Here is a 23,531-nt window from a genome sequence, read left to right as displayed (position 1 = left end):
CCTGTTATTACCATGCACTTGTTGCTTCTCAACTGCGCGCCTCTTTCAAGTTCAAGACGTGAGCTGATATATTGCAGATTGAAGTAAGGTACGAGTATATATGTCCATAGTCTCCTAATGCTGCATCTTCAACCTCTAGCTGATCATCGTTCTCTGGTATTCACCACTGCTTCCTTCCTTCTAATACCACAAATTAAGGTTGCTACTCTCTCTAGCTTGTTCACAAGATCACGATGGTGAGCAGCGGCATGGACACGACGAGTAACAAGCATGCGTGTCGTCCATGCTGGCCCCTAACCCTGGCAAGGCGACGATCCTGGCCTTCGGCCACGCCTTCCCGCAGCAGCTTGTGATGCAGGACTACGTCGTCGACGGCTTCATGAAGAACACCAACTGTGACGACCCGGAGCTCAAGGAGAAGCTCACCAGACTCCGTAACAATTCCCTTATTAATAATGCACTTCATTCATTTTTCTTCTGTAGATTTCAACTAGTAATAACAAGTTTTTGTTAGATTGATCTCCACCAATTGGGCCCTTGGATCCGCGCCCTGATCGGGGACGCCCAACCACTCCATGGTTGGTGGGCCCCCGTTGGGCCCCCGTCGCACAGTGCCATAAAAAGAGAGGTGGGGGCTGGGGCATAAGGCATGAGAATAACCTGAGCCGCCAGATGCCCCACCTACAGTCCCTAAACCCTAAGCCGATCTAGTGAGGGTGCGTTGCCAGCGACGGGAAGACCGCTACCGACCACCGCCGCCTCTACATCACCGCCACTGCGTCCGCGACTTCACCGCCGGACCTCACCGTGCCACCGACAAGCACCCCATGGCAAGCTCGTCTTCTACGAAGGCGGACGATGGTTTGCACCTCCGCAACCCCTCTCTGTCTATCTTTCTCTCTGTTTCTCACACTAGCATGTTCTACGGTTTGTTATTCAATCAAATGTCAGTATGTATGCTAGATCTATGGCTAGATGATCCTGTCAAGTCTATCAATGGTATCAATCGCCTAACTAGGCGTAGATCTAGTTCATCGGGGTAGAAAACTGAGTAGAAGAGTAGAAGGAGAGGATTCGATTTGAAGAAACGGATCGGACCCCAATCCAAAACCCTAACCCTAACCCTAGAGTAAGGACGAATGAGGGGAGGACCTACCCGGACTCTCCGCCGCGCGTCACCACCGCTATCGCGCGGGTAGAACCCGCCATCGCGCGGGAAGGAGCTCCACCGCTGCCTCGCTGGCGTGCGGGGAGAAGCAGAGCCACGCTCGCCGCTGTGCGCGCGAGCCCGGCCGAGGGCAGCGTCACAGGACCGCTCGACGGCGGCACGCTCACCCACTAGGGAGCGTGAGCTCCGGCGAGGGGCCTGCGGCGGCGTCGGTAAAATCTATGGTTTTGGGGTTGTGCTCCACCACAGCGCGTGTGGGGGCGTAAAGTGCACCACCACGGTGCCACTCGACGGCGCCGCACGCGTGCACCGGCGAAGGGCGCCATGGCAGTGCCACCACGCTTCTCTCTCGGGCCGTCATGGTTCGGAGTGAGAGTGGGAGAGAGAGCCGACGCCGCGGCGTAGAGAGAGAAGAGACAGTGAAGAATGACTTAGGGTTAGGACGTCAGCGCCGCGCGGCGCCATTTTTGTATCCGTCAAGAATGATGGACAACCATCCGATCGCGATGAATGGCTAAGAGCCATCAGGCCGGATACAGCCCAGGCGGGCGAGTGAAATCCCGGCCCTGTCCCAGGTTGCGGCCTGGGCACGGGGGAGCACGGGTGCGAGCCACCGCCGCAGGACGAATGTGCTGCTGGGCCGCGATAGTGCGCAGCACGCAAGCAGTTTTGGCCCAAGTTGCACAATTACTTTTTTGTTTTTGTTTTTTAATTTTCAGAAGCAAATTTTGATGATTTTTTACTAATTTAAATCTCTATCAAAATTTGAACCAACGGGATAATTTTTTCAAAGAGTAGATAAATGCTTATGAAAAGTAGATAAATATTTTTTATATTTCCGCTGCAATGTTAAAGTTTATTATCTTATAATTAAATTCAAACCAATGGGAGAATTTAATTTGAAGAGTAGTTGAATTTTATTCAGTAAATTATAATATTGTTATTTTTCTGACCAACGTTGATAATAGCAATATTATATTGATTATTCATAAGTTTTTTCATGCATTAATTCTATTTCTGTCCAATGGTGATGTAAAATTAGTGTACAAGAAAGTTGTATGTTTTAATTTTGACCAACGTTAAATTAAGGCATGCAATTATTATGACATCTTCTCACTATCTCTGACGGTGTTTTTCAGGACTCAACCCAATGGCTTTTATCTCGCACATACCGTCTCTTGAAGGGGTAACTATAGGGTATGGCGAGAGAAGTATAAACTAGCACTTGCGCTGTCTGAAAATGATCTAGCGCTTACCTCCTCGTGTCCTACTGAGCCAGTGGACCCGGTGAGGGAAAAAAATGAGTCTGATGCTGATTTCACTGCTCGGCAGCGAGATCATGCAGAACTGCGGATGAAATATGATCTCAAACGCAAGAAATGGGACATTTCAAACCGCAAGTGCTTGATGGTGGCTAAGTCCATAATTTCATATGCTATAAGGGGGTCTATCCCAAATTGTGATACCGCCACAGAGTATCTTAAGAAAGTGGAGAGTCAGTTCACTAGCTCTTCAAAGGCTTATGCCAGTACTTTGATCAAGAAACTATTCAATAAGAAATACACTGGTGGCGGTATCAGAGAGCACGTACTGAAGATGAGCAACACAACTTCGAAGTTGAAGCTAATGGATTTGGGGCTCAAAGATGAGTTCCTGATTCATTTGGTTTTTGCTTCCTTGCCTAAGGAATATGAAACTTTTGTCATTAATTACAACATACAGCCCGACAAATGGGATATAGAAAAGCTCATTACAATGTGTGTTCAAGAAGAGAAGAGGCTGAAAAGCTCACAGGGTGATTCTGCTAACCTTGTGAAGGACAACAAGAAGAAGAACTTAAATAAGAATGCCAAACCTCAAGGAAAAGCCCCTCAGAATGACCACCATCAGAATAACAACAATGCTCAAGTTGAGAAAGATCAGTGTAAATGGTGCAAGAAGCATGGACATTACTAGAGGGACTGTCCAGACTTACTGAAGAGCCTTCTGAAGAGAGGTGAGGATTTTATTACATTCATAGATGAATCCTTGTATTTAAGTTATGCAAAATCTACTTTGTAGATTGATTCAGGTGCAACTATTCATGTTGCCAATTCATTATAGGGATTTTGTACGAGGAGGACCCTGCAAAGAGGAGAAATAAGAATTAAAGTTGCAAATGGAGTTGAAGCTAAAGTTGAAGCTATTGGAGGTCTTTCTCTAGAATTAGATTATGATTTTAGACTTCAGCTTTCAGATATTCTTTATGTACCCTCTTTGCGTAGAAACTTGATAAGTGTTTCAAGATTAGATGATGATGGTAATGGCAAATGTCGGATTGTGATTAATAATAAGTGTGTTGGTCTTGCCTTCCGATAAGACAAGCTTTATTTATTATCACTTTCTGTGAATGTGAATGATGTGAGCACTGAGCATGCGAATGTCTCCTTGCCTATGAATGCAAGTAATAAGCAGAAGAGAGTTCATGATACATCATCGAAATTATGGTACTATCGTTTAGGCCATATTTCGAGGGAGAGAATAGAGCGATTGATTAAGAAATCAATTCTTCTGCCTTTAGAATTTTTAGATTTAGAATAGTGCATAGATTACATAAAAGGAAAGTACGTTAAGAAAATAAAGAAAGATGCCAAACAAAGCATAGAAATTTTAGAAATAGTTCACACAGACATCTGTGGTCCTTTTCCTATGAAAAGTGTGGATGGTTATGATTCATTTATAAAATTCACAAATGATTATTCTTGTTTTGGCTATATTTATCTAATTAAGGAAAGATCAGAAGCATTGGATAAATTTAAGATATTTAAGGCTGAAGTAGAAAATTAGCACAACTTAAAGATTAAGGTAGTAAGATGCGACCGTGGGGGAGAGTACTACGGCCGACATACCCCATATGGCCAAGTTCTTGGACCTTTTGCAAGGTTCTTACAAGAAAATGGCATAGTTGCTCAGTATTCTACACCGGGCGAGCCTTAGCAGAATGGAGTAGCTAAAAGACGCAACCGTACCTTAATAGATATGGTGAGAAGCATGATAAGTTACTCTACCCTACCGATAAGTTTATGGATAGAGGCGTTAAAAACCACCATTCATATGCTTAATCGAGTGCCAAGCAAGTCGGTGCCCAAAACACCATATGCGTTGTGGATTGGAAAGGAACCCTCGCTTAACCATTTATGTGTGTGGGGTTGTCCAGCTGAGGCAAAAGTCTTTAACCCAAACATAGGAAAGCTAGACTCCAAGAAAATTAGTTGCCATTTCATTGGCTATCTAGAAAAGTCAAAAGGTTATCACTTCTATTGTCCTGATAGACAAACAAAGTTTGTAGAAAGAAAACATGCTGTCTTCTTGGAGGATGGTATGATCAGGGGGAGCATGGGTAGCGCGAGAAATTAGTTTTGAAGAGAAGTGGGTATACATGGCCACTCCTATGGTTCAGGAGCCATTCTTCATGCTATCTGTTGTTGTTGTACCAACAGTGCAAGACACTATAGTAATAGCACCTGTCGTTAGTTCTCCTATGGCAACAATGAATGAACATGAGGAACCTATCTTTTAGGATCCCCTAGAACCCGTTGTCATACATGAGGGAGAGCAACAATAGCCTCATATAGAACAAGCGTCATCTAACGAGGCCCCTAGGTCTCAAAGAGTCAGGAGATCAGCCATTCCTGATGATTACAAAGTATATGAATGTGATGAATTTCAAATGGAGGGTGATCCCACCTTATTTGAAGAAGCCATGAGAAGCGCTCACTCATCCAAGTGGCTTGAAGCCATGGAAGATGAAATGAAATCAATAAAAACCAACGGTGTTTGGGACTTAGAAACAATTCCTAAAGGAGCCAAGACAGTAGGCTGTAAATGGGTCTACAAAACTAAACATGACTCCAAAGGGAATATAGAAAGGTTTAAAGCGTGACTTGTGGTGAAAGGTTTCACGCAAAGAGAAGGCATAGATTACAATGAGACATTTCCTCTAGTCTTATGTAAGGATTCTTTTAGAATCATAATGGCGCTTGTAGCACATTACGATTTAGAATTACATCAGATGGATGTAAAGATGATGTTCCTAAACGGGGATCTGGAGGAAAATGTTTACATAGCACAACCAAAAGGTTTTGTTGTGGAAGGAAAAGTATGTATGGGATGCCGCCTGAAGAAATCCATTTATAGATTAAAACAAGCTTCAAGACAGTGGTATTTGAAGTTTGATAGTACAATAAGAAAGTTTGGTTTTTAAGAAAACATGGAGGACAATTGCGTTTATGCAAAGTTCAAGAATGGAAAATACATTTTCCTAGTCTTGTATGTGGATGACATCTTGCTCGCTAGCAGTGATGTTAATCTACTACTAGAAACAAATAAGTTCTTATCCTCGAAGTTTGATATGAAGGATCTCGATGAAGCTACGTTCATCCTAGGAATAGAGATTCACCAAGATAGAGAAAATGGGGTTTTAGGATTATCACAAAAGGCATACTTAGAAAAAGTTCTAAAGAAATACAGTATGCAAAATTGTAAGTCTTCACTTGCTCCCATAGTCAAGGGCGATAGATATGGGGAATTTCAATGTCCTAGGAACCAATATGAGATCGATCAAATGAAAGTGGTTCCATATAATTCAGCTATTGGAAGTTTATAGTATGCTCAAGTGTGTACTCGCCCTGACTTAGCATTTGTTACCGGGTTACTTGGCAGATATTAGAGTAATCTAGGAATAGAACACTAGAAATTAGTAAAGAAAGTTTTGCATTACCTGTAAGGTATGAAGGGTCTCATGCTAACGTACAGAAGATCTAATTCCCTGCACATAGAGGGGTATATAGATTCTGATTATGCGGGAGATGATAGAAAATCCACGTAAGGATACATATTTACTCTCGTAGGAGGAGCTATATCGTGGAAAAGCTCAAAGCAAACCATCACTACATCGTCCACAATGTATGCCGAGTTTGTAGCATGTTATGAGGCCACAGGGTATGTGAATTGGCTGAAGAAATTCATGCCCGGGTTGAAAGTGGTAGACAACATACATAAACCACTCAAGTTATACTACGATAATAATCCAGCAGTATGTTATGCTCACAACAATAAGTCAAGTGGTGCTGCCAAACACATTGACATAAAGTATTATGTTATGAAAGACAAAGTCTGGGATCATATAATTAGTCTTGAGCATATAAGAAAAGAAAAGATGCTTGCGGATCCGCTTACAAAAGGCTTACCACCCAGCGTGTTTAGAGAACACTTAGCCGGCATGGGTTTAAGGGAAAGCCTATGATTCCTGGACAATGAGGGCATAGTTGAGAATATGTTTCAAAATAGAGAGGTGTATTGTAGCTGTTTAATCTAATGGCAACTGACCGTGACGATGAGGCACGCTCTACGCACTGATGTGTAATGGAATGGGAACAAGATAAAGTAAGTAAGTTAAGTTTAAGTCATAAGGTGAGATCAAGGGGGAGAATGTTAGATTGATCTCCACCAATTGGCCCAATAGCTAATTGGGCCCTTAGATCTACGCCCTGATCGGGGGCGCCCAACCACTCCATGGTTTGTGGGCCTCCGTCACATAGTGCCATAGAAAGGGAGGTGGGGGCCAGGGCACAAGGCACGAGAATCACCTGAGCCGCTAGACGCCGCACCTACAGTCCCTAAACCCTAAACCGATCTAGTGAGGGGGCGTTGCCAGCGATGGGAAAATCGCCACCGACCACCACCGCCTCTACACCATTGCCACTGCATCCATGACTTCACCGTCGGACCTCACCACGCCATAGACAAGCACCCCATGGCAAGCTCGTCTTCTACGAAGGCAGCCGATGGTTTGCACCTCTGCAACCCCTCTCTCTCGCTTTCTCTCTGTTTCTCGCACTAGCATGTTCTAGGGTTTGCTATTCAATCAGATGCCAGTATGTATGCTAGATCTATGGCTAGATGATCCTGTCAAGTCTATTAGTTTTATGAACTTGCATTATTGGTGGTGAACTAATCGATCCAGGCAAGATGACGACAGTGAAGACTCAGTACGTGGTGATGTTGGAGGAGATCCTCAAGAATTACCCAGAGCTAGCGCAGGAGGGTCTGTCGATGATGAAGCAGCGTCTGGACATCTCCAACGCAGCGGTACCACAGATGGCGCCGAAGGCATCCCTTTCCTGTGTCTGCTCATGGGGCGGCACGCTCTCGTCCATCACCCACCTCGTGTATGTCTCCTCCAGCGAGGAACGGTTCTCGGTCGGTGACCTGCACCTTGCGCGCGTGCTCGGGCTGAGCCTAGACATTCACTGCGTCATGGTCGCCTTCATGGGCTGCTTGGGCAGCGTGGTGGGGCTCCACATCACCAAGGGCCTTATCGAGAGCTGTGGCCAGGGCGCGCGCGTGCTCCTAGCCACCTCTGAGACCGCCATTGTGGGGTTTCGCCCGCCCGACCCTGATCACCCATATGACCTCATGGGCATCGCGCTCTTTAGCAATGGCACTGGTGCCACCGTCATTGGCACCGACCTGGCACCCGGTGAGCGCCATCTCTTCGATCTCCACTCGGCGCTCCAGTGGTTCCTCTTGGACATGAAGAGGACCATCGAGGGCTGGCTCACAGAGGAAGGCATCAAGTTCTAGCTAGGCCAGGAGCTACCCCACATCATCAGGCGCACGTGGAGGACTTCTGCCAGAAGCTGATCAAGGAGTGGGAGGAGGTCAGCGATGAGATAGCGGCTCCAAGCTGAGCTATGAGGACATATTCTAGGTGGTGCACCCCGACAGGATAGCCATGCTGACCAAGATGGAGGGGCACCTAGGCCTTGGCATCGACAAGCTCTGCACGAGCCGGTGCGCTCTCCGAGACTTTGGGAATGCCAGTAGCAACACCATCGTGTACGTGCTGGAGAACATGGTGGAGGAGACCCGGCGGAGGAAGCTGCTGGCTACGCTGGCCAAGGCGCCGGCCGATGATAGGGAGGACTACGAGTGGGGTCTCATCCTTGTGTTTAGGCCCGGGATAACGTTCGAGGGCATCCTCACTAGGAACTTGTAGGCAACCATGTGTGCCTCAGCTCAGCTCTAATCAGATTCACCTCATGCTTGTTTGCTTGTGCTGAGTATGCCCGACATGCCTCTGTTATCAACTTCTTTCATTTGATTGCTGCTTTGAGGGAGAATGCAATTAACCACCAATGTTGCTCATGATCATCAATGAAATAAGGACCATCGTTTCAGCAATTGAATTGAATCAACCTCTAGTTTCTAGATGGATAGGAAACGTGATGTGATAAATATGTTCTAAAACTTCTTCCTCGAACAGGGGATGCACATTAAAAAAAAGTTCATGGCTACTCTAAACTCGGGTGAGAAATCTAGAAGCTCACACCCAAATTTTCTAACTGTTAGATCATTTGTCAATGGGGCTTACTAGCGCTCGGACGTCTGAACAGAAGCACGCGTCTGGACGCCCGCAACACACCCGCCGCTTAGCCCAGTGTGTGCTCGCCCATGCGGCGCACTCACCCTTGCACACTCATGGATGTGTGGCCAAACAGCCAGCAGAGAGCACCTACCTCCAGCGGCCAAAATGGATTGGTAGAAAATGGCAATGCTCCAGCGCCCCTACCTCTGTGATGGGTCCCGCATAGGGTGGTTGTTTCCCACGTGCTCCCCTCTGGTTGCCCCCACTTACAGACGTGCATCGGAGCATTGATGCCCACCCTATTGCTCGCCCTGTTGTTGCTTGCCCATGCCCCGCTACTACTCGTCTGTGTCTTCCTGTCCTGCTACACCCCCTTCACACGCTCGCCCCATGGGGACCGCCTGCGCCTCATGAAACACTAGCAGTATGGAGGACTTGCTGCAACAAATGTGTAAAATAGATGAAACATTTGAACATATGCTTGCAACATGTGTGTAGCCACTACAACATATGCAACATTTAGATAAAACACTTGCAACATATGTCTAAAAACAACTAAAACATTTGAAACACGCTTTCAACATGCTTCTGAAACCTTGAAAAAAACACCTAAAATACTTGAAAACCTTTGCAAACATATGCAACATCCAGATAAAACACATGCAATATATGTGTGAAACATGTACAACATCTAGATAACACACTTGCAACATACGTCTATAAACATAGATGAAACATTGGTAATAGGCCTTCGCAACATATGTGTACAACCACTACAACATATTCAACATCCCGATCTACTTTTAATACATCGATATAAAATACTTGCAACATAACTCTAAAACACCTAAAACATACGTTTGCAACATGCTCTTTCTTCAGTGCAAACATCTCCTTGCTGCTTCGCAAATGGAGGCTCGTGGGCGCGTGGAGGTCACTGGTGTGCTCGCTGAGAATGTGGAGCTAGGCGGCGGCACACAGAGGTCCAGTATGGGGGTATGTGGGGGGTCTAACCCCAAGTACCCATGGTGATGGACATGGGCCGCTCCAACAGGGATGGTCCAACCCACAAGATGAAGGCTTGCGGTGCACGACACTCCTTGGCGCACGCTACAAGGCATCTCGGCGACATCTTGGAGATCGCATAGAATCTATTAGGATATGCTGAATGTATGATTCCATGTAAAGATTATCTCTTACCCGATCAGACTTAGACCTAATCGACATGTAACCCTACCCCTCGGGCTATATAAGGCGGGTAGGGGACCACCCTCAAAACGCACGTAATCATATATGGTAGACAATACAAGCCGGTAGAACAAATGATTAGGGTATTATGTTGAGCTGATGGCCTGAACCTGTCTAATCTTGTGTCTCTGTCACCATCTAGTTCCTGTTCACACGCACCTCTCCGATCAATCTACCATCATGGGTGGCCCCCTCGGTGGACTACCGAGCATCTTTAGTCAACAATTGGTGCACCAGGTAGGGGTGTGCGCTTGATCCCATGGCGAGCCAGATGGTATGCCTCCTGATCTCTCCATTCGCTCCCAGGCCAGACCAATCCTTCATGGTCGGATCCATCACTTGGGTCGTCAACGCCAACAGCGATGGGGAAATTGTCCTACCGGTGCAGGGCAACCCTGCGCTAATCGCACCAATAGCTACGTCAACAGATCTGATCTTAGGATCTCTCCCATGGTCGCCTTCCTCTCTAACAACTCACTCATCAATGACACATCGGCTGAGGAAGCCTACCCAGCAGGACGATCTGATCTCCTCTATAGATCGGGTCAATAAAAAGCTGGCTGAATGCATGTCGCTTGTGGAGTCAGTCATAGATCGGTCTCCTAATGATGATGAGTTCCCACAACTCTTGCACTTCCTAGCGGTTAGCACCAAGCGTTCTGCTTGATCTCGCTGCTCGAGGTGGCAAGATACAGATCTAACCATCACGGCAACTCCAAAGGGGCACTTGGGCAACGCCAACCTCGCTGTGGCCATGAATGAGCTAGATAGGCTCCAATAGACTCCCGAGCTCACCAAGGCTACCACCATGCTTAAGGTAGCGGTGGTTTAGGTCCTCAAAATTCATGAAAATCAAGCTCCATCTCATTCCACCGGGTCGAACCATTCTGGGAGGTCAAGGCGGACTCCTTCCAATCATCCAAGTGGTGGCCCCTATATCTAGAGGGGGTCGAGAGGCAACGTCCTCGTAAACCCTAGGCAACCGCCTCGCTACGCGAACCCTAATGCCAACTAGGAAGTCAACCAGCATCATGGTGGAGACATTTAGGGCCATCTCAACTAGCTCACGACGTTTGTCGTCGCATCGATAGGCGTCGCAACTCACGCCACGCGGGTGAGATCCTCTGCCAACAAGAGTATGATCAAGAATGGGGCAATCTCAAGGCTGCTCTTCAGTCGATGGAGCCATCTAATTCTAGTAACACCGCTCGGCCTGCCACCGACATCGCTATCCGGCCTGCTGCTAGCGCCGCCGGCATCACCCCAAGAGCTATAGGAGCCCCCACTCTGCCAGCCATTGATGACACTGCCATAGTCAGTGATGGCCCACAAGCCTTCATGAGAAGGCTCCATGCCATACAGTGGCCCACAAACTTCAAAATCTATGGGGTCTAACCATACAATGGCCATGCCAATCTTGAGCAGTGACTGACGAGTTATGCCATCATCGTGCGAGCCGACGGTGGCGACACTGACGTAATGGCCATTTACTTGCCAATTATGCTTTAACCCACCGTAATGAACTGGCTCACAAGTCTCCAGCCGAATATCATTGACTCTTGGAATGACCTCAAGAAAATGTTTGTTGAAAATTACTAGGTGACTTGTGAGCGACCAGCAATAAAGCATGACCTGGCCAGGATCTACCAGAGGACAGGAGAGCTCTTTCAGAGCTACATCTGGAGCTTCTCAAAAGTAAGAAACTAGATTCCTAACATCCTTGAAGCTAAAGTGATCACCTGTTTCATCTGCGCGCTCTGTCATCATGATGAGCTCCATAGGAAGTTCAATAGGAAGCCATCGATCTCGGTCAGGAGATGCTCTAGACGACCAACTAGTACGCTAATGCTAAAGAGTTCGACCAGCACCATAAAGAAGAAGTTAGCCAGGCTCCCAGCTCAGACTGATCATCCAGCACGCCACGATGACGATCGCCGCATTGATCGGTGCAATGACGACCGCGACCACCATCGCGATGACCGTTGTGACAGACCGGAGGGCTCCAAACCTGGGCAGCTAAAACGTCATCGACCTGACATCTTTATCAGCTCCATCGAGTAGCCTCATGGTAAACGTAACTATGACGCACAGTTCAACAAGCTCCTTGATGGGCCATGTCCGATCCACAAAGGCGCAAAGCATACTAAGAGGGAGTGCATGGGCCTTGCTAAGGCCTTACTCGAAGAGCAAAAGAAGGAGCGTGATGACCATGATGACGACGTGGGCAAGGATCGCGAGCCCCCTAGAGATGTAGGCACTACTTTCCAAGACCCTAGTATTGGTATTTATTAACTTGTCACTTGTTTTAATAGCCACCTAATGTATGTCTACATCTCTTAACATTACTTTACTAGGTTGTCATCCCTAGTGATGATGCCAGAGATGCTTGTTGGTACTACTTAGCATTACTACTAGAATAATACTCCCTACATTCCTTAATATAAGCCATATAGATTTCTAAAGAAAATTCCAAAATATAGGCACGTATCAGCTCCCACGCCGATTAGTTTGGAAACCTTCCCACCGTACATAGCACATGCCCCAACCAATCCCTTAGATTTAGGAAGCAATCTAATTGGGAGAGAGAAGATGGCCTGATTTTCCTTTTTTTCTTCGGTCTCACATCCTTCTCCAAGCCATGCGTTAATATTGGTGCTAAAAACTATATGGCTTATATTAAGGAACAGAGGGAGTACTAAGTAGCTCTTTATTATTTTATGTGACTAGGAAGAATATATATATATATATATATATATATATATATATATATATATATATATATATATATATATATATATATATATATATATATATATATATGTATATGTATATATATATATGTATATATATGTATATATATATGTATATATATATATGTATATGTATATATATATATATATGAAAGGGATCTGCAAGCGCACAGATAATATACCATTGTAGCACTTCACCCAGGAGTATTCTAGGTATCGTTATTTATATTTTTACCATAGGGAAGGTCTGACAATGACATGTATTGATAACTTATGCTAATGATGGAGAAGTAAACCAAAACCAATATTTTACTCATAATAAGGGTAAGTCAAGAGGTAAATGTATACATGAATAGTGCATAATAACTAATCATTAATCACTCGTAGTACTCCTTTCTATGGCATTAGCATAGTTAAATAGAATATTAGAGGAATAATTCCTAAGTTATTCTTAATTATAAGTCAAAGCATACATTGATTAGTGCAATTACACCTAGTTGTCATGGCTAAGATCAACTTCATATCTACACATAAGGGATATTACTAAGGAACATTAAGAACAAAGCCTGTCTTCCTTCATAACTAGATCCTACTTGTATACCTATATTTGGGGAGTGGACTACAAAGGACTCAACGAGAGTGTCACATCTGCGATCTACCACATGACCCGGAATATAGGGTGTATCCATAGGTAAACAACGTATAAGCATGCACCACGCTTACACAATGTCGATCACTCACCCATGGTACCTTAGAGTGAGCGCTATACGAACTTATGCATAAATATAAGGATAATCTAGCTATACTAAGTATATTATCGAAGTAGACCATGAACATAATAACTAGGAACATAAATGATATGAATAATGTTGTCATAACAATTGTAGCAAACATTTAAACGTAATGAGAGATACAAAAGAGAGGGGGTACAAGGATTATAGCAAACCACGCTCTTGACACGATTAGGAATCCAAGTGAAACCTGCTTGCCTTCCTCTAGACCTAGCCTAACTAGCTATGCCCTAGAATATGGTGAAGCTCTGAGGATGCTTAGGGTTTCTGTCTTCTCAAATGACTTCCACCTTAGGGGGTTGGCAGGGGCTGATATATATATGTCAGAGCATCAATCCTGAGCCATCGGATCAAATCAACTTGATTAAACAGCGTAGATGCAATCTAGGAGGTGGTGGAGAACCGACATAGCAATGAGGGGCTGATAGGTGGGCCCTAGGGGCCGGGCGGCCTGCAGGTGGGGCTGGCCGACCCTACTTGGTGGTGCCTTGCCCTCTGCTTCAGTGTGGTGTCCTCTCGAGTCTTCTGGAACCTTCTAGGGTTATTTTTCACTTTGGATAAGCGTGATTAAGTCTGATATCTAGATCCACCTTGACGATTTTCTGGATAAACCCTGCAGAAAATATAGATTCAACAAAACTCGTGGAATTTGTTAGTTTAAACCCCTAGACCTTTGTTGGTGATCATATTTATGCCCTTATACATGTTATGTTGATGGTTTATAATGGTTGTTAACTATCATCAACACACAGTAGGACCATCCATACAATCTTCGGGGGCCGTGTAGCCTCAGAGAATAGGCACGACCAGAAACTCACCTCTCGGTAGGTTCTATCTATTAAGGCTACCATCACCATTGTTGACCCTAGATAGCTCCCCTGGTCGGATCAGCCCATCACCTTCACCAGGGGCGACCACTAGGCAGAGATCCCTTACTCTGGATGCTTCCCGCTCATTCTAAACACTATCATACAGAAGGTGTGCTTCATGAAGGTCCTCATTGATGGGGGGAGTTCCCTCGATATCCTCTTCACCAGCGCCCTAAAGGAGTTGGGCTTGTCCAAGCAAGACCTCAACCCCGTCAACTCTCTGTTCTGGGGGATCATTCTAGGTAGGGCATCTTAGCCCCTCAGCGAAATCATGTTACCAATATAGTTCGGCACCATTGAGATGTTTCACATTGAGTACATCACCTTCCTTGTTGCTGACTTCGACACCACCTACCACGCCATTCTTGGCCGACTGGCGCTGACCAAGTTCATGGCCATACTGCACTACTCCTATCTAGTGCTAAAGATGTTGGTGCCTGAAGGAGTCCTTTCTTTGCCAGCCAACCTCACTGTTGCTTATGAGTGTGAGAAGGAGAGCCTCGCCCTCGCTGAAGCCTTCAACCTATCTATGTGCATGGAGGCATGCCTTGCCAAGTCCAAGAAGGTGCCTGAAGATGATCAGGAGATCCCAACGATGGAGGCACCTCGGCAAGCTACTAAGGCTAGTGAAACCAAGGAAGTAAGCCTCGGCCTTGCTGATCTAGCCAATACCATGAAGATCGGGGCCCATCTAGACCTCAAATAGGAAAACACGCTCGTCAGCTTCCTACGTACCAACACAGATGTGTTTTCATGGAAACCTACCGACATGCCTGGGGTACCAAGGGAGCTAATCAAGCACTCCTTACATGTCTCGCCGACCACCAAGCCAATCAAACAGAAGCTTCGATGATTTGCACAGGACAAGAAGGGGGCTATTAGGGTAGAATTAAACCGGCTTTTAGCAGTTGGATTTATCAAAGAGGTGCATCATTTTGAGTGGCTGGCTAACGCAGTGCTCGTTCAAAAGAAGAATAAAGAATGGAGAATGTGTATTGATTATACCCATCTCAACAGACTCTGCCCTAAAGGCCCCTTCAGTCTGCCTCGCATCGATGAGGTCATAGATTGCACCACCAGTTGTGAATTGCTTTCTTTTCTAGCTTGCTATTCTGGTTATCACTAGATCTCCTTAAAGGAGAAGGACTAGATCAAAATGTCCTTCATCACGCCGTTTGGCGCCTACTATTACATCACCATGTCCTTCGGACTAAAAATGCTAGTGTGACATATCAGAGGTCCATCCAACATTGCCTTAAAGATCAAATAGGCCACAACGTTGAGGCCTACATCGATGATGTAGTAGTTAAGTCCAAGACCGTTGATAACCTCATGGCTGACCTCGAGCAAACATTCAAAGCCCTCAAAAAATACCGATGGAAACTGAATCCCACTAAGTGCATATTCGATGTTCCATCTAGTATTCTTTTGGGCTACATCGTTAGCGCTCAGGGGATGATGGCAAACCCTAATAAAGTCTCAGCCGTCACAAGAATGAAATGCCCGACTTGTGTGAAGGACGTCCAGAAGCTTATGAGATGCATGGCGGCTCTAAGCCACTTCATATCATGATTGGGTGAGAAAGGTCTCCCCTTCTTCAAGCTGTTGAAGGCTAATGAGCATTTCGAGTGGACGGAGGAAGCCAATAAAGATTTCGCCGAGCTCAAACAGTTCTTGACTTTGCCTACAATTATGACTGCACCTCAATCCTATGAGACTTTGCTGATTTACATCGTTGTGACCTCCTAGGTTGTTAGCACGGCTATTGTTGTCGAGCGTGAGGAGGCTAGACATGTGTACAAAGGCCCAGCGACTAGTTTACTACATCAGCGAGGTCCTGAACGAGTCCAAGATGTAGTATCCCTAGGTCCAAAAGCTATTGTACATAGTCCTGATCACATCCTGCAAGCTCCGCCATTATTTTGAGTATTACAAGATCACCATAGTCACCGAATTCCCCCTTGGTGATATCCTCCACAACAAAGAAGCTAGAGGCTGTATCATCAAATGAGCGGTTGAGCTTAGAACCTACTCCATCGAGTTTAGGAGTTGACCGATGGTTATGTCACAAGTTTGGGTAGATTTCATCACCGAGTGGACCGAGGTTCAAGAGTCGATGCCGGTCGACTGCCCTGAGCATTGGAAGATGTATTTTGATGGCGAGCTCAACATTGAAGGCATCGGTGCAGGCATGTTGTTTATTACCCCCTCTAGGGATGAGCTCCTCTACGTACTCTGGATCCATTTTCTAGCCTCCAATAATGCCGCTGAATATGAGGAAGCTCTCCATGGCCTTCGTATCACCATTGAACTCAGTGTCAAGCACCTTGTGTTGTATGGTGATTCCGCCCTGGTCATCAACCAGGTCAACAAGGATGGGTCCTACACCAACAACAAGATGGACATTACTGCGCCGAGATCCAAAAGTTGGAAGGGAAATTCTACAGCATAGAGTATCACCATGTTGTTCGGGACGCTAATCAAGCAGCCGACCACCTATCTAAACTGGGGTCTTATAGAGCTAAAGTCCCAGCAGGTGTGTTCATTCAAGACCTAATGACTCCATCAATCAAGGAAGGGCAGCCAGTCGACAAAACGCCCCCCATCGAGCAGTTAGTCCTGGTGGTCCCTACTTCTAGCCTTGTTTGGAGAGAGCAGTTCATTAAGTATCTCACCATAGCGGAGGTCCCGAGTGACAAAACAGAGATGGAATGTCTCATTCATTGTAGTAAGCACTACATGCTGGTCGATGGCAAGTTAATGCGAAAGAACTCAAAAGATCAACTATTGCAGAAGTGCATCTCCTAAGAGGAGGGTGAAAAATTACTGCTTGAGATCCATGCCGGCTCATGTGGCAATCATGCAGCCTCCAGAAATCTAGTTGGCATGGCTTTCAGAGCTAGTTTTTACTAGCCATCAGCCGTGGCAGACACCAAAGCGCTCGTTTGGTGTTGTGAAGGTTGGCAGTTTTTCGCTAAGTAGATACATGTGCCAGCACAAGCCCTTCATACCATTCCCACATCTTGGCCCTTTGCATGCTAGGGACTAGACATGATCGAGCCCTTCAAACCGGCTCCAGGAGGTTTCAAATATGTGTATGTCGCCATTGATAAGTTCTCCAAATGGATTGAGTACAAGCCTCATGTCACCGCAACCACGAAGAAGGCAACCAAAATGTTTGAAGATATCATGCACCGCTTTGCCTACCAAATAGTATTATAACTGACCTGGGTTCTACATTCACCAGTAATGACTTCTGGGATTTTTGTGAAGACCGATGCATCTCTGTCGAATACGTCTCGGTCGCCCACCCTAGAGCCAATGGCCAGGTTGAATGGGCAAATGGCATGATCTTAGATGCCCTTAAAAAGAGACTGTATAAGAAAGATGAGAAGCATCCGGGCAGGTGGGTGAAGGATTGCTAGCTATAGTCTAGGGACTCCAAACCTAGACCAGTCATAACACTGGTCTCTTGCCATATTACTTGGTGTACGGCTCGAAGGCTGTTCTGCCAGTCGATATTGTGTTCTAAGCACCAAGAGTCAAGAACTATGATGAAGAAAAGTTGGCTGTTGCCCGATAAGAAGACATTGATCGCCTAGAAGAAGAGCTCTTGGTTATGTGTGTTCACATGGCCAAAAATTTAGAGGGCCTACAAAGGTATTACAACTGCAACATCCACGAGCGATCATTCACGGTCAGCGACCTTGTACTCAGCAGGAAGCAGAAGACTGAGGGCTTGCACAAACTCCCCTTGCATTGGGAGGGCCCGTACACCATCAAGAAAGTTACCCAACCAGGGTCTTATAGGCTATGCAACTCTAAAGGGATAGACATCCCCAACTCCTAGCACATTGAGCTCCTTAGGGGTTTCTATCCCTAAAACATTCCAAATAAAGATATATATTTCTCCATATTTGATGATTTAATAAAGATTAAGCATTGGCCCGCTCGGTCTTGGCTAGTTTCTCTGACCCTAGCCGCTCCAAGTGCATTTGCATCTGGCTTGCTCTTCCTTGAGCTCGACCAGGCTCTCCTCTAGTGCCTTCACCAATGCCAGCAACTGCTTGTTCTCCTTGAACATGGGTTTGACTTGTTCTAGTTGTCGACGCTAGTGTTCAGCGGTGCGCATCATGTCCTACAATAGAATCAATTACATAGTCTGCTACAATGAAACACATACCAACTCAAGTACAACTTACTCGTATTTCTTTGTTCACCAACCTGAGGTTGGCCTCTAGTTTCTGTATATGTGAGTCGGCATGCTCTTCATACACCATGTCGGCCCAGTATCCATGCTTCAAGAACATGTGCGTCATAGTCTTCACTTCATCCCATAGAAGCGATAGCTCCTAGAGGATCTCCTCTATCCACTCGACGGTTTCCCCTGAGGGCCCTAGCACATCTTTAGGATGGGGGTGGCTTGGTGCCCCTAGACTCAGCCTAGGTAGGGCCCTAGGGTGACTAGATGCCTGTTCCACCCTAGGGCCCAACCCTATCATCGATGGGGACGCCAAAGAACTTAGCATTGGCCCTGCGCCCGCGTCAATCGCTTTGGTGTCTTCAATGGGCTCAGCAGCTCATGAACTCCCCATGCCATCGCCTGCGTGAGATCCGTCCACCCTTGGCACCCTGGCCAACCCTCCTCCACTCATGGCTCTGATGTCCATGAGGGCAGCAGGAGGCGTCACACCATGAGACCCCTCTGTAGTCCTAATCATCCACAAGGGGTTAGTTGATGGTTTGCTGTTTCACAGTAATTGTCTGTCAGAAACTCCATGGCATAAATCAAGATCCAAACAATTATGAAAATAGTTACTTACTTGCTAGATTGCCTGATGGTGCATTTGATCTTGTGCGCACCACTGGGGCCACCCGTCTCAGTGGTTGGCGTGGCCATTCTCCCAAAAACCTAGGGGCACGGGGCTTGCCTCTAGAATTGTTACGCTAGCGGATGCGTCTCCTCTGGCCTGAGCCTCATAGTCAGGCTTGAGGACTTCAACTCTAGCTTGGCCGGTAGAGCTCTCCACCCACCAACCAGGACTCCTTGTCTGCTCAGTGTGCCCCGCCATGCTGGTACCTTCTTCAACCGGAGGATGGGGGCTGCAGCTCCTTGATGAGCCCTCCTCGACAACAATGTCTCCCTATCCTCCAAGTCATTGTCCTCGCTCACTACTACACTCACACCTTTCACAGACGCATCATAACCCACATCGTAGTCCAATGTTGGCCTCAGCAGTAAGCTATCGATAGTGATGGTCATAGCCTTCACGGTCGACATCTGGGTCTGACTGCGGTGTACACTAACACCATCGATTGGCTTATGATCCATTCATGATTAGGTCCTTATTTCAGTCGCACTAGAGCATGATTTGGCTATGGATGTACACTAACACTGCCGCATTGGCAAATGATCCGACTTTGTCGAGGCTATCAAAACCGTCGTGTGGGTACATCAACCGCTTGTATAGTGGTCACCAGCACCGTCATCTTGTACTTTGACCCAACTATCAGCGGTGCGGGTTCACTGTCAGTTCGATGGCTGAGATGCCTATGTAGAGGTTAACACCACTGTTGCTTCAGCGTATGACCCGCTAGTACAAAGGTCATGGTCACCGTCGCCTTGCACCATGATCCGCCTTTGATGATCGTTTAGTCGGTGTTGGGTTACTAAAGGATTTAGTGGTGATATACTTTTGATCCCTGCCGCATCATACATATAGCGACGGTGACATAATTTCATCTAGTTTCACAATAGTTACTAATTCAGCTGGGCCCTCAATAGCTTCATGAACACAAAGCATACAAATATATAATCATTACATCCATAAATCATGTTCACAAACAAGAGTGCTTTTGACAATAACAATGGACGCTACCATAACATCTTTCTCAACTGATGTCCTAACACAAGCGGTACATAGAGCATACTAAAGGTACTGATGTATATAGACTTACATAACAAAATGACATAGGTGTGCTCCTTCTATGTAGCACTCCTGCTTGTAAGGCAAAATGAATATAATTAGTGCATCCTTTGGATTGGTAGCCAATGCACCATGGAACCTATTCATCTCTGTTCCACAACTTGAACAAAGCAACAGAATTAATAATATCAAACATACCATTCCTTTAGTTAACAAGCCAAAATTGGCCTATACATACATAGAATGAAAACACAACTGCCTACCTGAACAAAGACTGTCATGACAATGAAATATAGGAAATGCACCTTTATTGCTCTGCTAATGACTCCATAAACAAGGGAACATTAGGAAGATAGTAAGGCTTGTTCATATGGAAACACCCTCTTGATCTACAAAAGCGGATGACTTGGGCATGGATGACATGAACCTTTCGTCGGTCCATGTCATATGCAATCAATGTTCTATCCTTCCCAACAAGGAAAATGAAATTCTATTCTGGGTGAACTATAATCACTTTGTACTCCTCATCACAAAGTTCAGAATCAACTTTAATATTCATGCGTCCAAACAGTTCCTTCGTGTCCACAACATGCTTCAAACTCCAGTTATCAGTACCATAGTCTTCAAGTATCCACACTAAAAGTGAAGACCTATTGCGAAAATCAGCACAACACACACATGTGACCCTAAGCTTGATGGATGGACATTTCAACACCACCTAGTTTATGAATTGTCCTCCATGTGTTTCCCTCCATATCCACAACAACTATCGCAGAGTACTCAAACATGTGCATAAAACCATTAAGAAAAACACTTCTCAATTTTGAACATCGAATAATACTACCCTTGCCCCATTCAGATTCCTTAAAGGTCCATTCTGCAGTTTTAGATGAGTAGATCTCCATACCTACGGATGCACCCTCAACCTCAACAAATTCAATCACATGGAAGTGCGAGGACATTGGGTCAAAACCTAAGCAAGCCTTACCAACAGAATGGATGCTATGCGGTAGTACATGCCATTTGTGGGTCACCGGATTACATACAACATAGCGACGTAATCCATCAAACCCAGCACGCCAGCAAAGGACGAGGCCGCTGTAAGAATCTAAGACTTGGACTTTTTAAGGGGGAAGGGCAAAAAGGACAAGGAGGGCCATTCACCGGTGATGCTAGTGAAGTGGCGATTGCCCTTCCACTAGCTGCCATAGAAGAAGCCAGCAACAGTCTGTGAAAGCTTCTTACATTGATAGGAGTCAGAGATGATGCGCCTCTATGTGCGACAGACACACTTGTAATAGCACAAGGACCGAGCAGGGAGGTAGCTAAAGATGTCAACATGCACATCATCTAAGAGGATGTCCACTGTGTTCCTCATGTTGTGGGCCTCCTTCATCTAGAAGGACACCACTAGCTGAAGAGATGAGACCGCCTTGCCATGGAATTACATCAACAAACATTAGTAAGGAGATAAGTTTTGAGGAGAAGGGACGGCGATGCAAGTAAGGCCTTATTACACTTGCCTTTGGATTTGGCGGCGGTGAGCATGAGTGGCAACACCAGTGATAGCAGTAGCTCGTTCGCTAGTGGATCTATGCAGGCAATCCAGCGATGTGCACCGGCGCGGAGCAAGGGTTGAGCAGTGCTGATGAGGAGCGGCGATGACGAACAACAGCAATGAGAAAAAGAAAAGCTATGTGTGTGGGGGGGGGAGGGTGGTGGCAGGGTGGGGGTGCAGGGGGGGATTAGGCGGGATGTTGGAGTAGGTTGCTTGCTCTCTGTGTAACTTTTACGGCACGCGGGAATTGAACTTTCATCGGTTCCACGTGGGACGGTTCAAACGCGGGATTGGAAAATTTTCAACTAAGCGGCGATGAATGCAGAGTACCATCATCGGTGGCTAGGTCCTATTACCACATGGAGACCTCCGTATGATATGCTGATGAACACTAAGGCACACAATCCCACACTTAGAAAACTAAGAAAAGAATAATTCTAGTACTTAGATTGAAAGGAAGCCAACTTGAGTTCGATGATGAATAATAAGGCACACAGATTTACATTGAGGCGAAGGCCAAAACATGCACTTAGAAAACATAAGGAACGCACAATGCCAATACTCTCGTATTGAAAGGAATCCCACTTGAGTTCCATACATTCATACCGAATAAGTAGGTGAACACTACCAAGCTAACAAGCATGCCGAAAGCTAAAATGCTGATACTAATTAGGCTGACACTATGCAAAAGTTAAAAAGGCCTTCATATGTACATCATTGGTTGCATAATTAATCATTCTCCATGCAGATCCTAGCCGACCTCCATGGGATCATTGTGAATCTCCATAATATCCTGCAGATCATTGTCGGCCTCCATGGGATCATTGTCAATCTCCATGTCATCCCCAGCCTTGACCACTACAACCCTGTCTGTGTCCATTGGTACACTTTCATTTAGCTCATCGACTTTGTTCACAAAGCACTGATTTGGTGAACCAATAATGAGGACAATAAGGCTCACAAGCTACACTCCATGGATATACAAGGCCACAAACTCCATAATGAGAAGATGCATTTTCATCTGCAGATCCAACAAAATTACTGTAGCTAGGTTGGAGGTGAAGGAGCAGAGAGCATGAGAGAGCAATATAAAGGAATGTAGAATTTGGTGAAGGAGGAGTAGATCCAGTGCAGTTACCCTAGATTTAAATGGAGCAAAGAAGTAGGGATGACGCACTGAAGATTTGTGCGCCGGCGAGGTTGGAGGTGAAGGAGTAGTGAGCACGTGAGAGGCTGCCTTTCATCCGACGCTAGCAGGGTGAAGCACACCAAGGGAGCTGAGTGGGGAATGGATGGGAGGAAGGTGTGGTAGGACCATAGGAGTGTATATATAGTTCAATAAATTGGTTGCCCCTGTACCAGGGCCTAGTGTCCAGGGAAGTAGGATGCCTCCAACACATCAATTGATACTTGGATCTACTATCATTTATAGTTCAATAAATTGAACACCTAGTTAATCACCTTGCATTTAGTTCAACAATGGTTGTACAATAGTGATAGATTTCAGTTCGACGCATCAATTGATACTTGGATGTACTAGCATTTACATTTCAATAAATTGAAGACTTGGATAATCACCTTGCATTTAATTTAACAATAGTTGTACAAAAGTGACAGATTTCAGTTCAATACATCATAAATTGATACTTGAATCTACTGCGGTGAACTAAGCAACTTACCAATGAACATGACAAGAACTAAGGTAAGTACAAAATAGGTGAAAGAAGAATAGGAAGAACATTTCTTTCTCAAAGGTATGAAATCTTCCATCATATTCATTGGAACCCTGGCCATTTCTTCAATCCGTGGCAT

The 23,531-nt window shown here is 45.6% G+C and overlaps 1 protein-coding gene and 1 pseudogene across 1 annotated transcript; both read left to right on the top strand.

Annotated features, from left to right (window-relative positions):
• The first annotated feature begins 233 nt into the window (after positions 1-233).
• On the top strand, positions 234-8,237 carry LOC136545788 (type III polyketide synthase B-like; annotated as a pseudogene).
• Positions 8,238-14,535: 6,298 nt separating this feature from the next.
• LOC136543768 (uncharacterized) lies at positions 14,536-14,940 on the top strand. The gene has a single exon (XM_066536131.1). The coding sequence runs from the start codon at positions 14,536-14,538 to the stop codon at positions 14,938-14,940; it is 405 nt and encodes a 134-aa protein (XP_066392228.1).
• The last annotated feature ends 8,591 nt before the right edge of the window (positions 14,941-23,531 follow it).

The sequence above is a fragment of the Miscanthus floridulus genome, chromosome 3 (assembly GCF_019320115.1).
Source record: "Miscanthus floridulus cultivar M001 chromosome 3, ASM1932011v1, whole genome shotgun sequence".
In the NCBI taxonomy this organism is placed as follows: Eukaryota; Viridiplantae; Streptophyta; class Magnoliopsida; order Poales; family Poaceae; genus Miscanthus; species Miscanthus floridulus.
The sequence above is the reverse complement of the archived record's forward strand: the minus strand, read 5'-3'. Positions and strand labels throughout refer to the sequence as shown.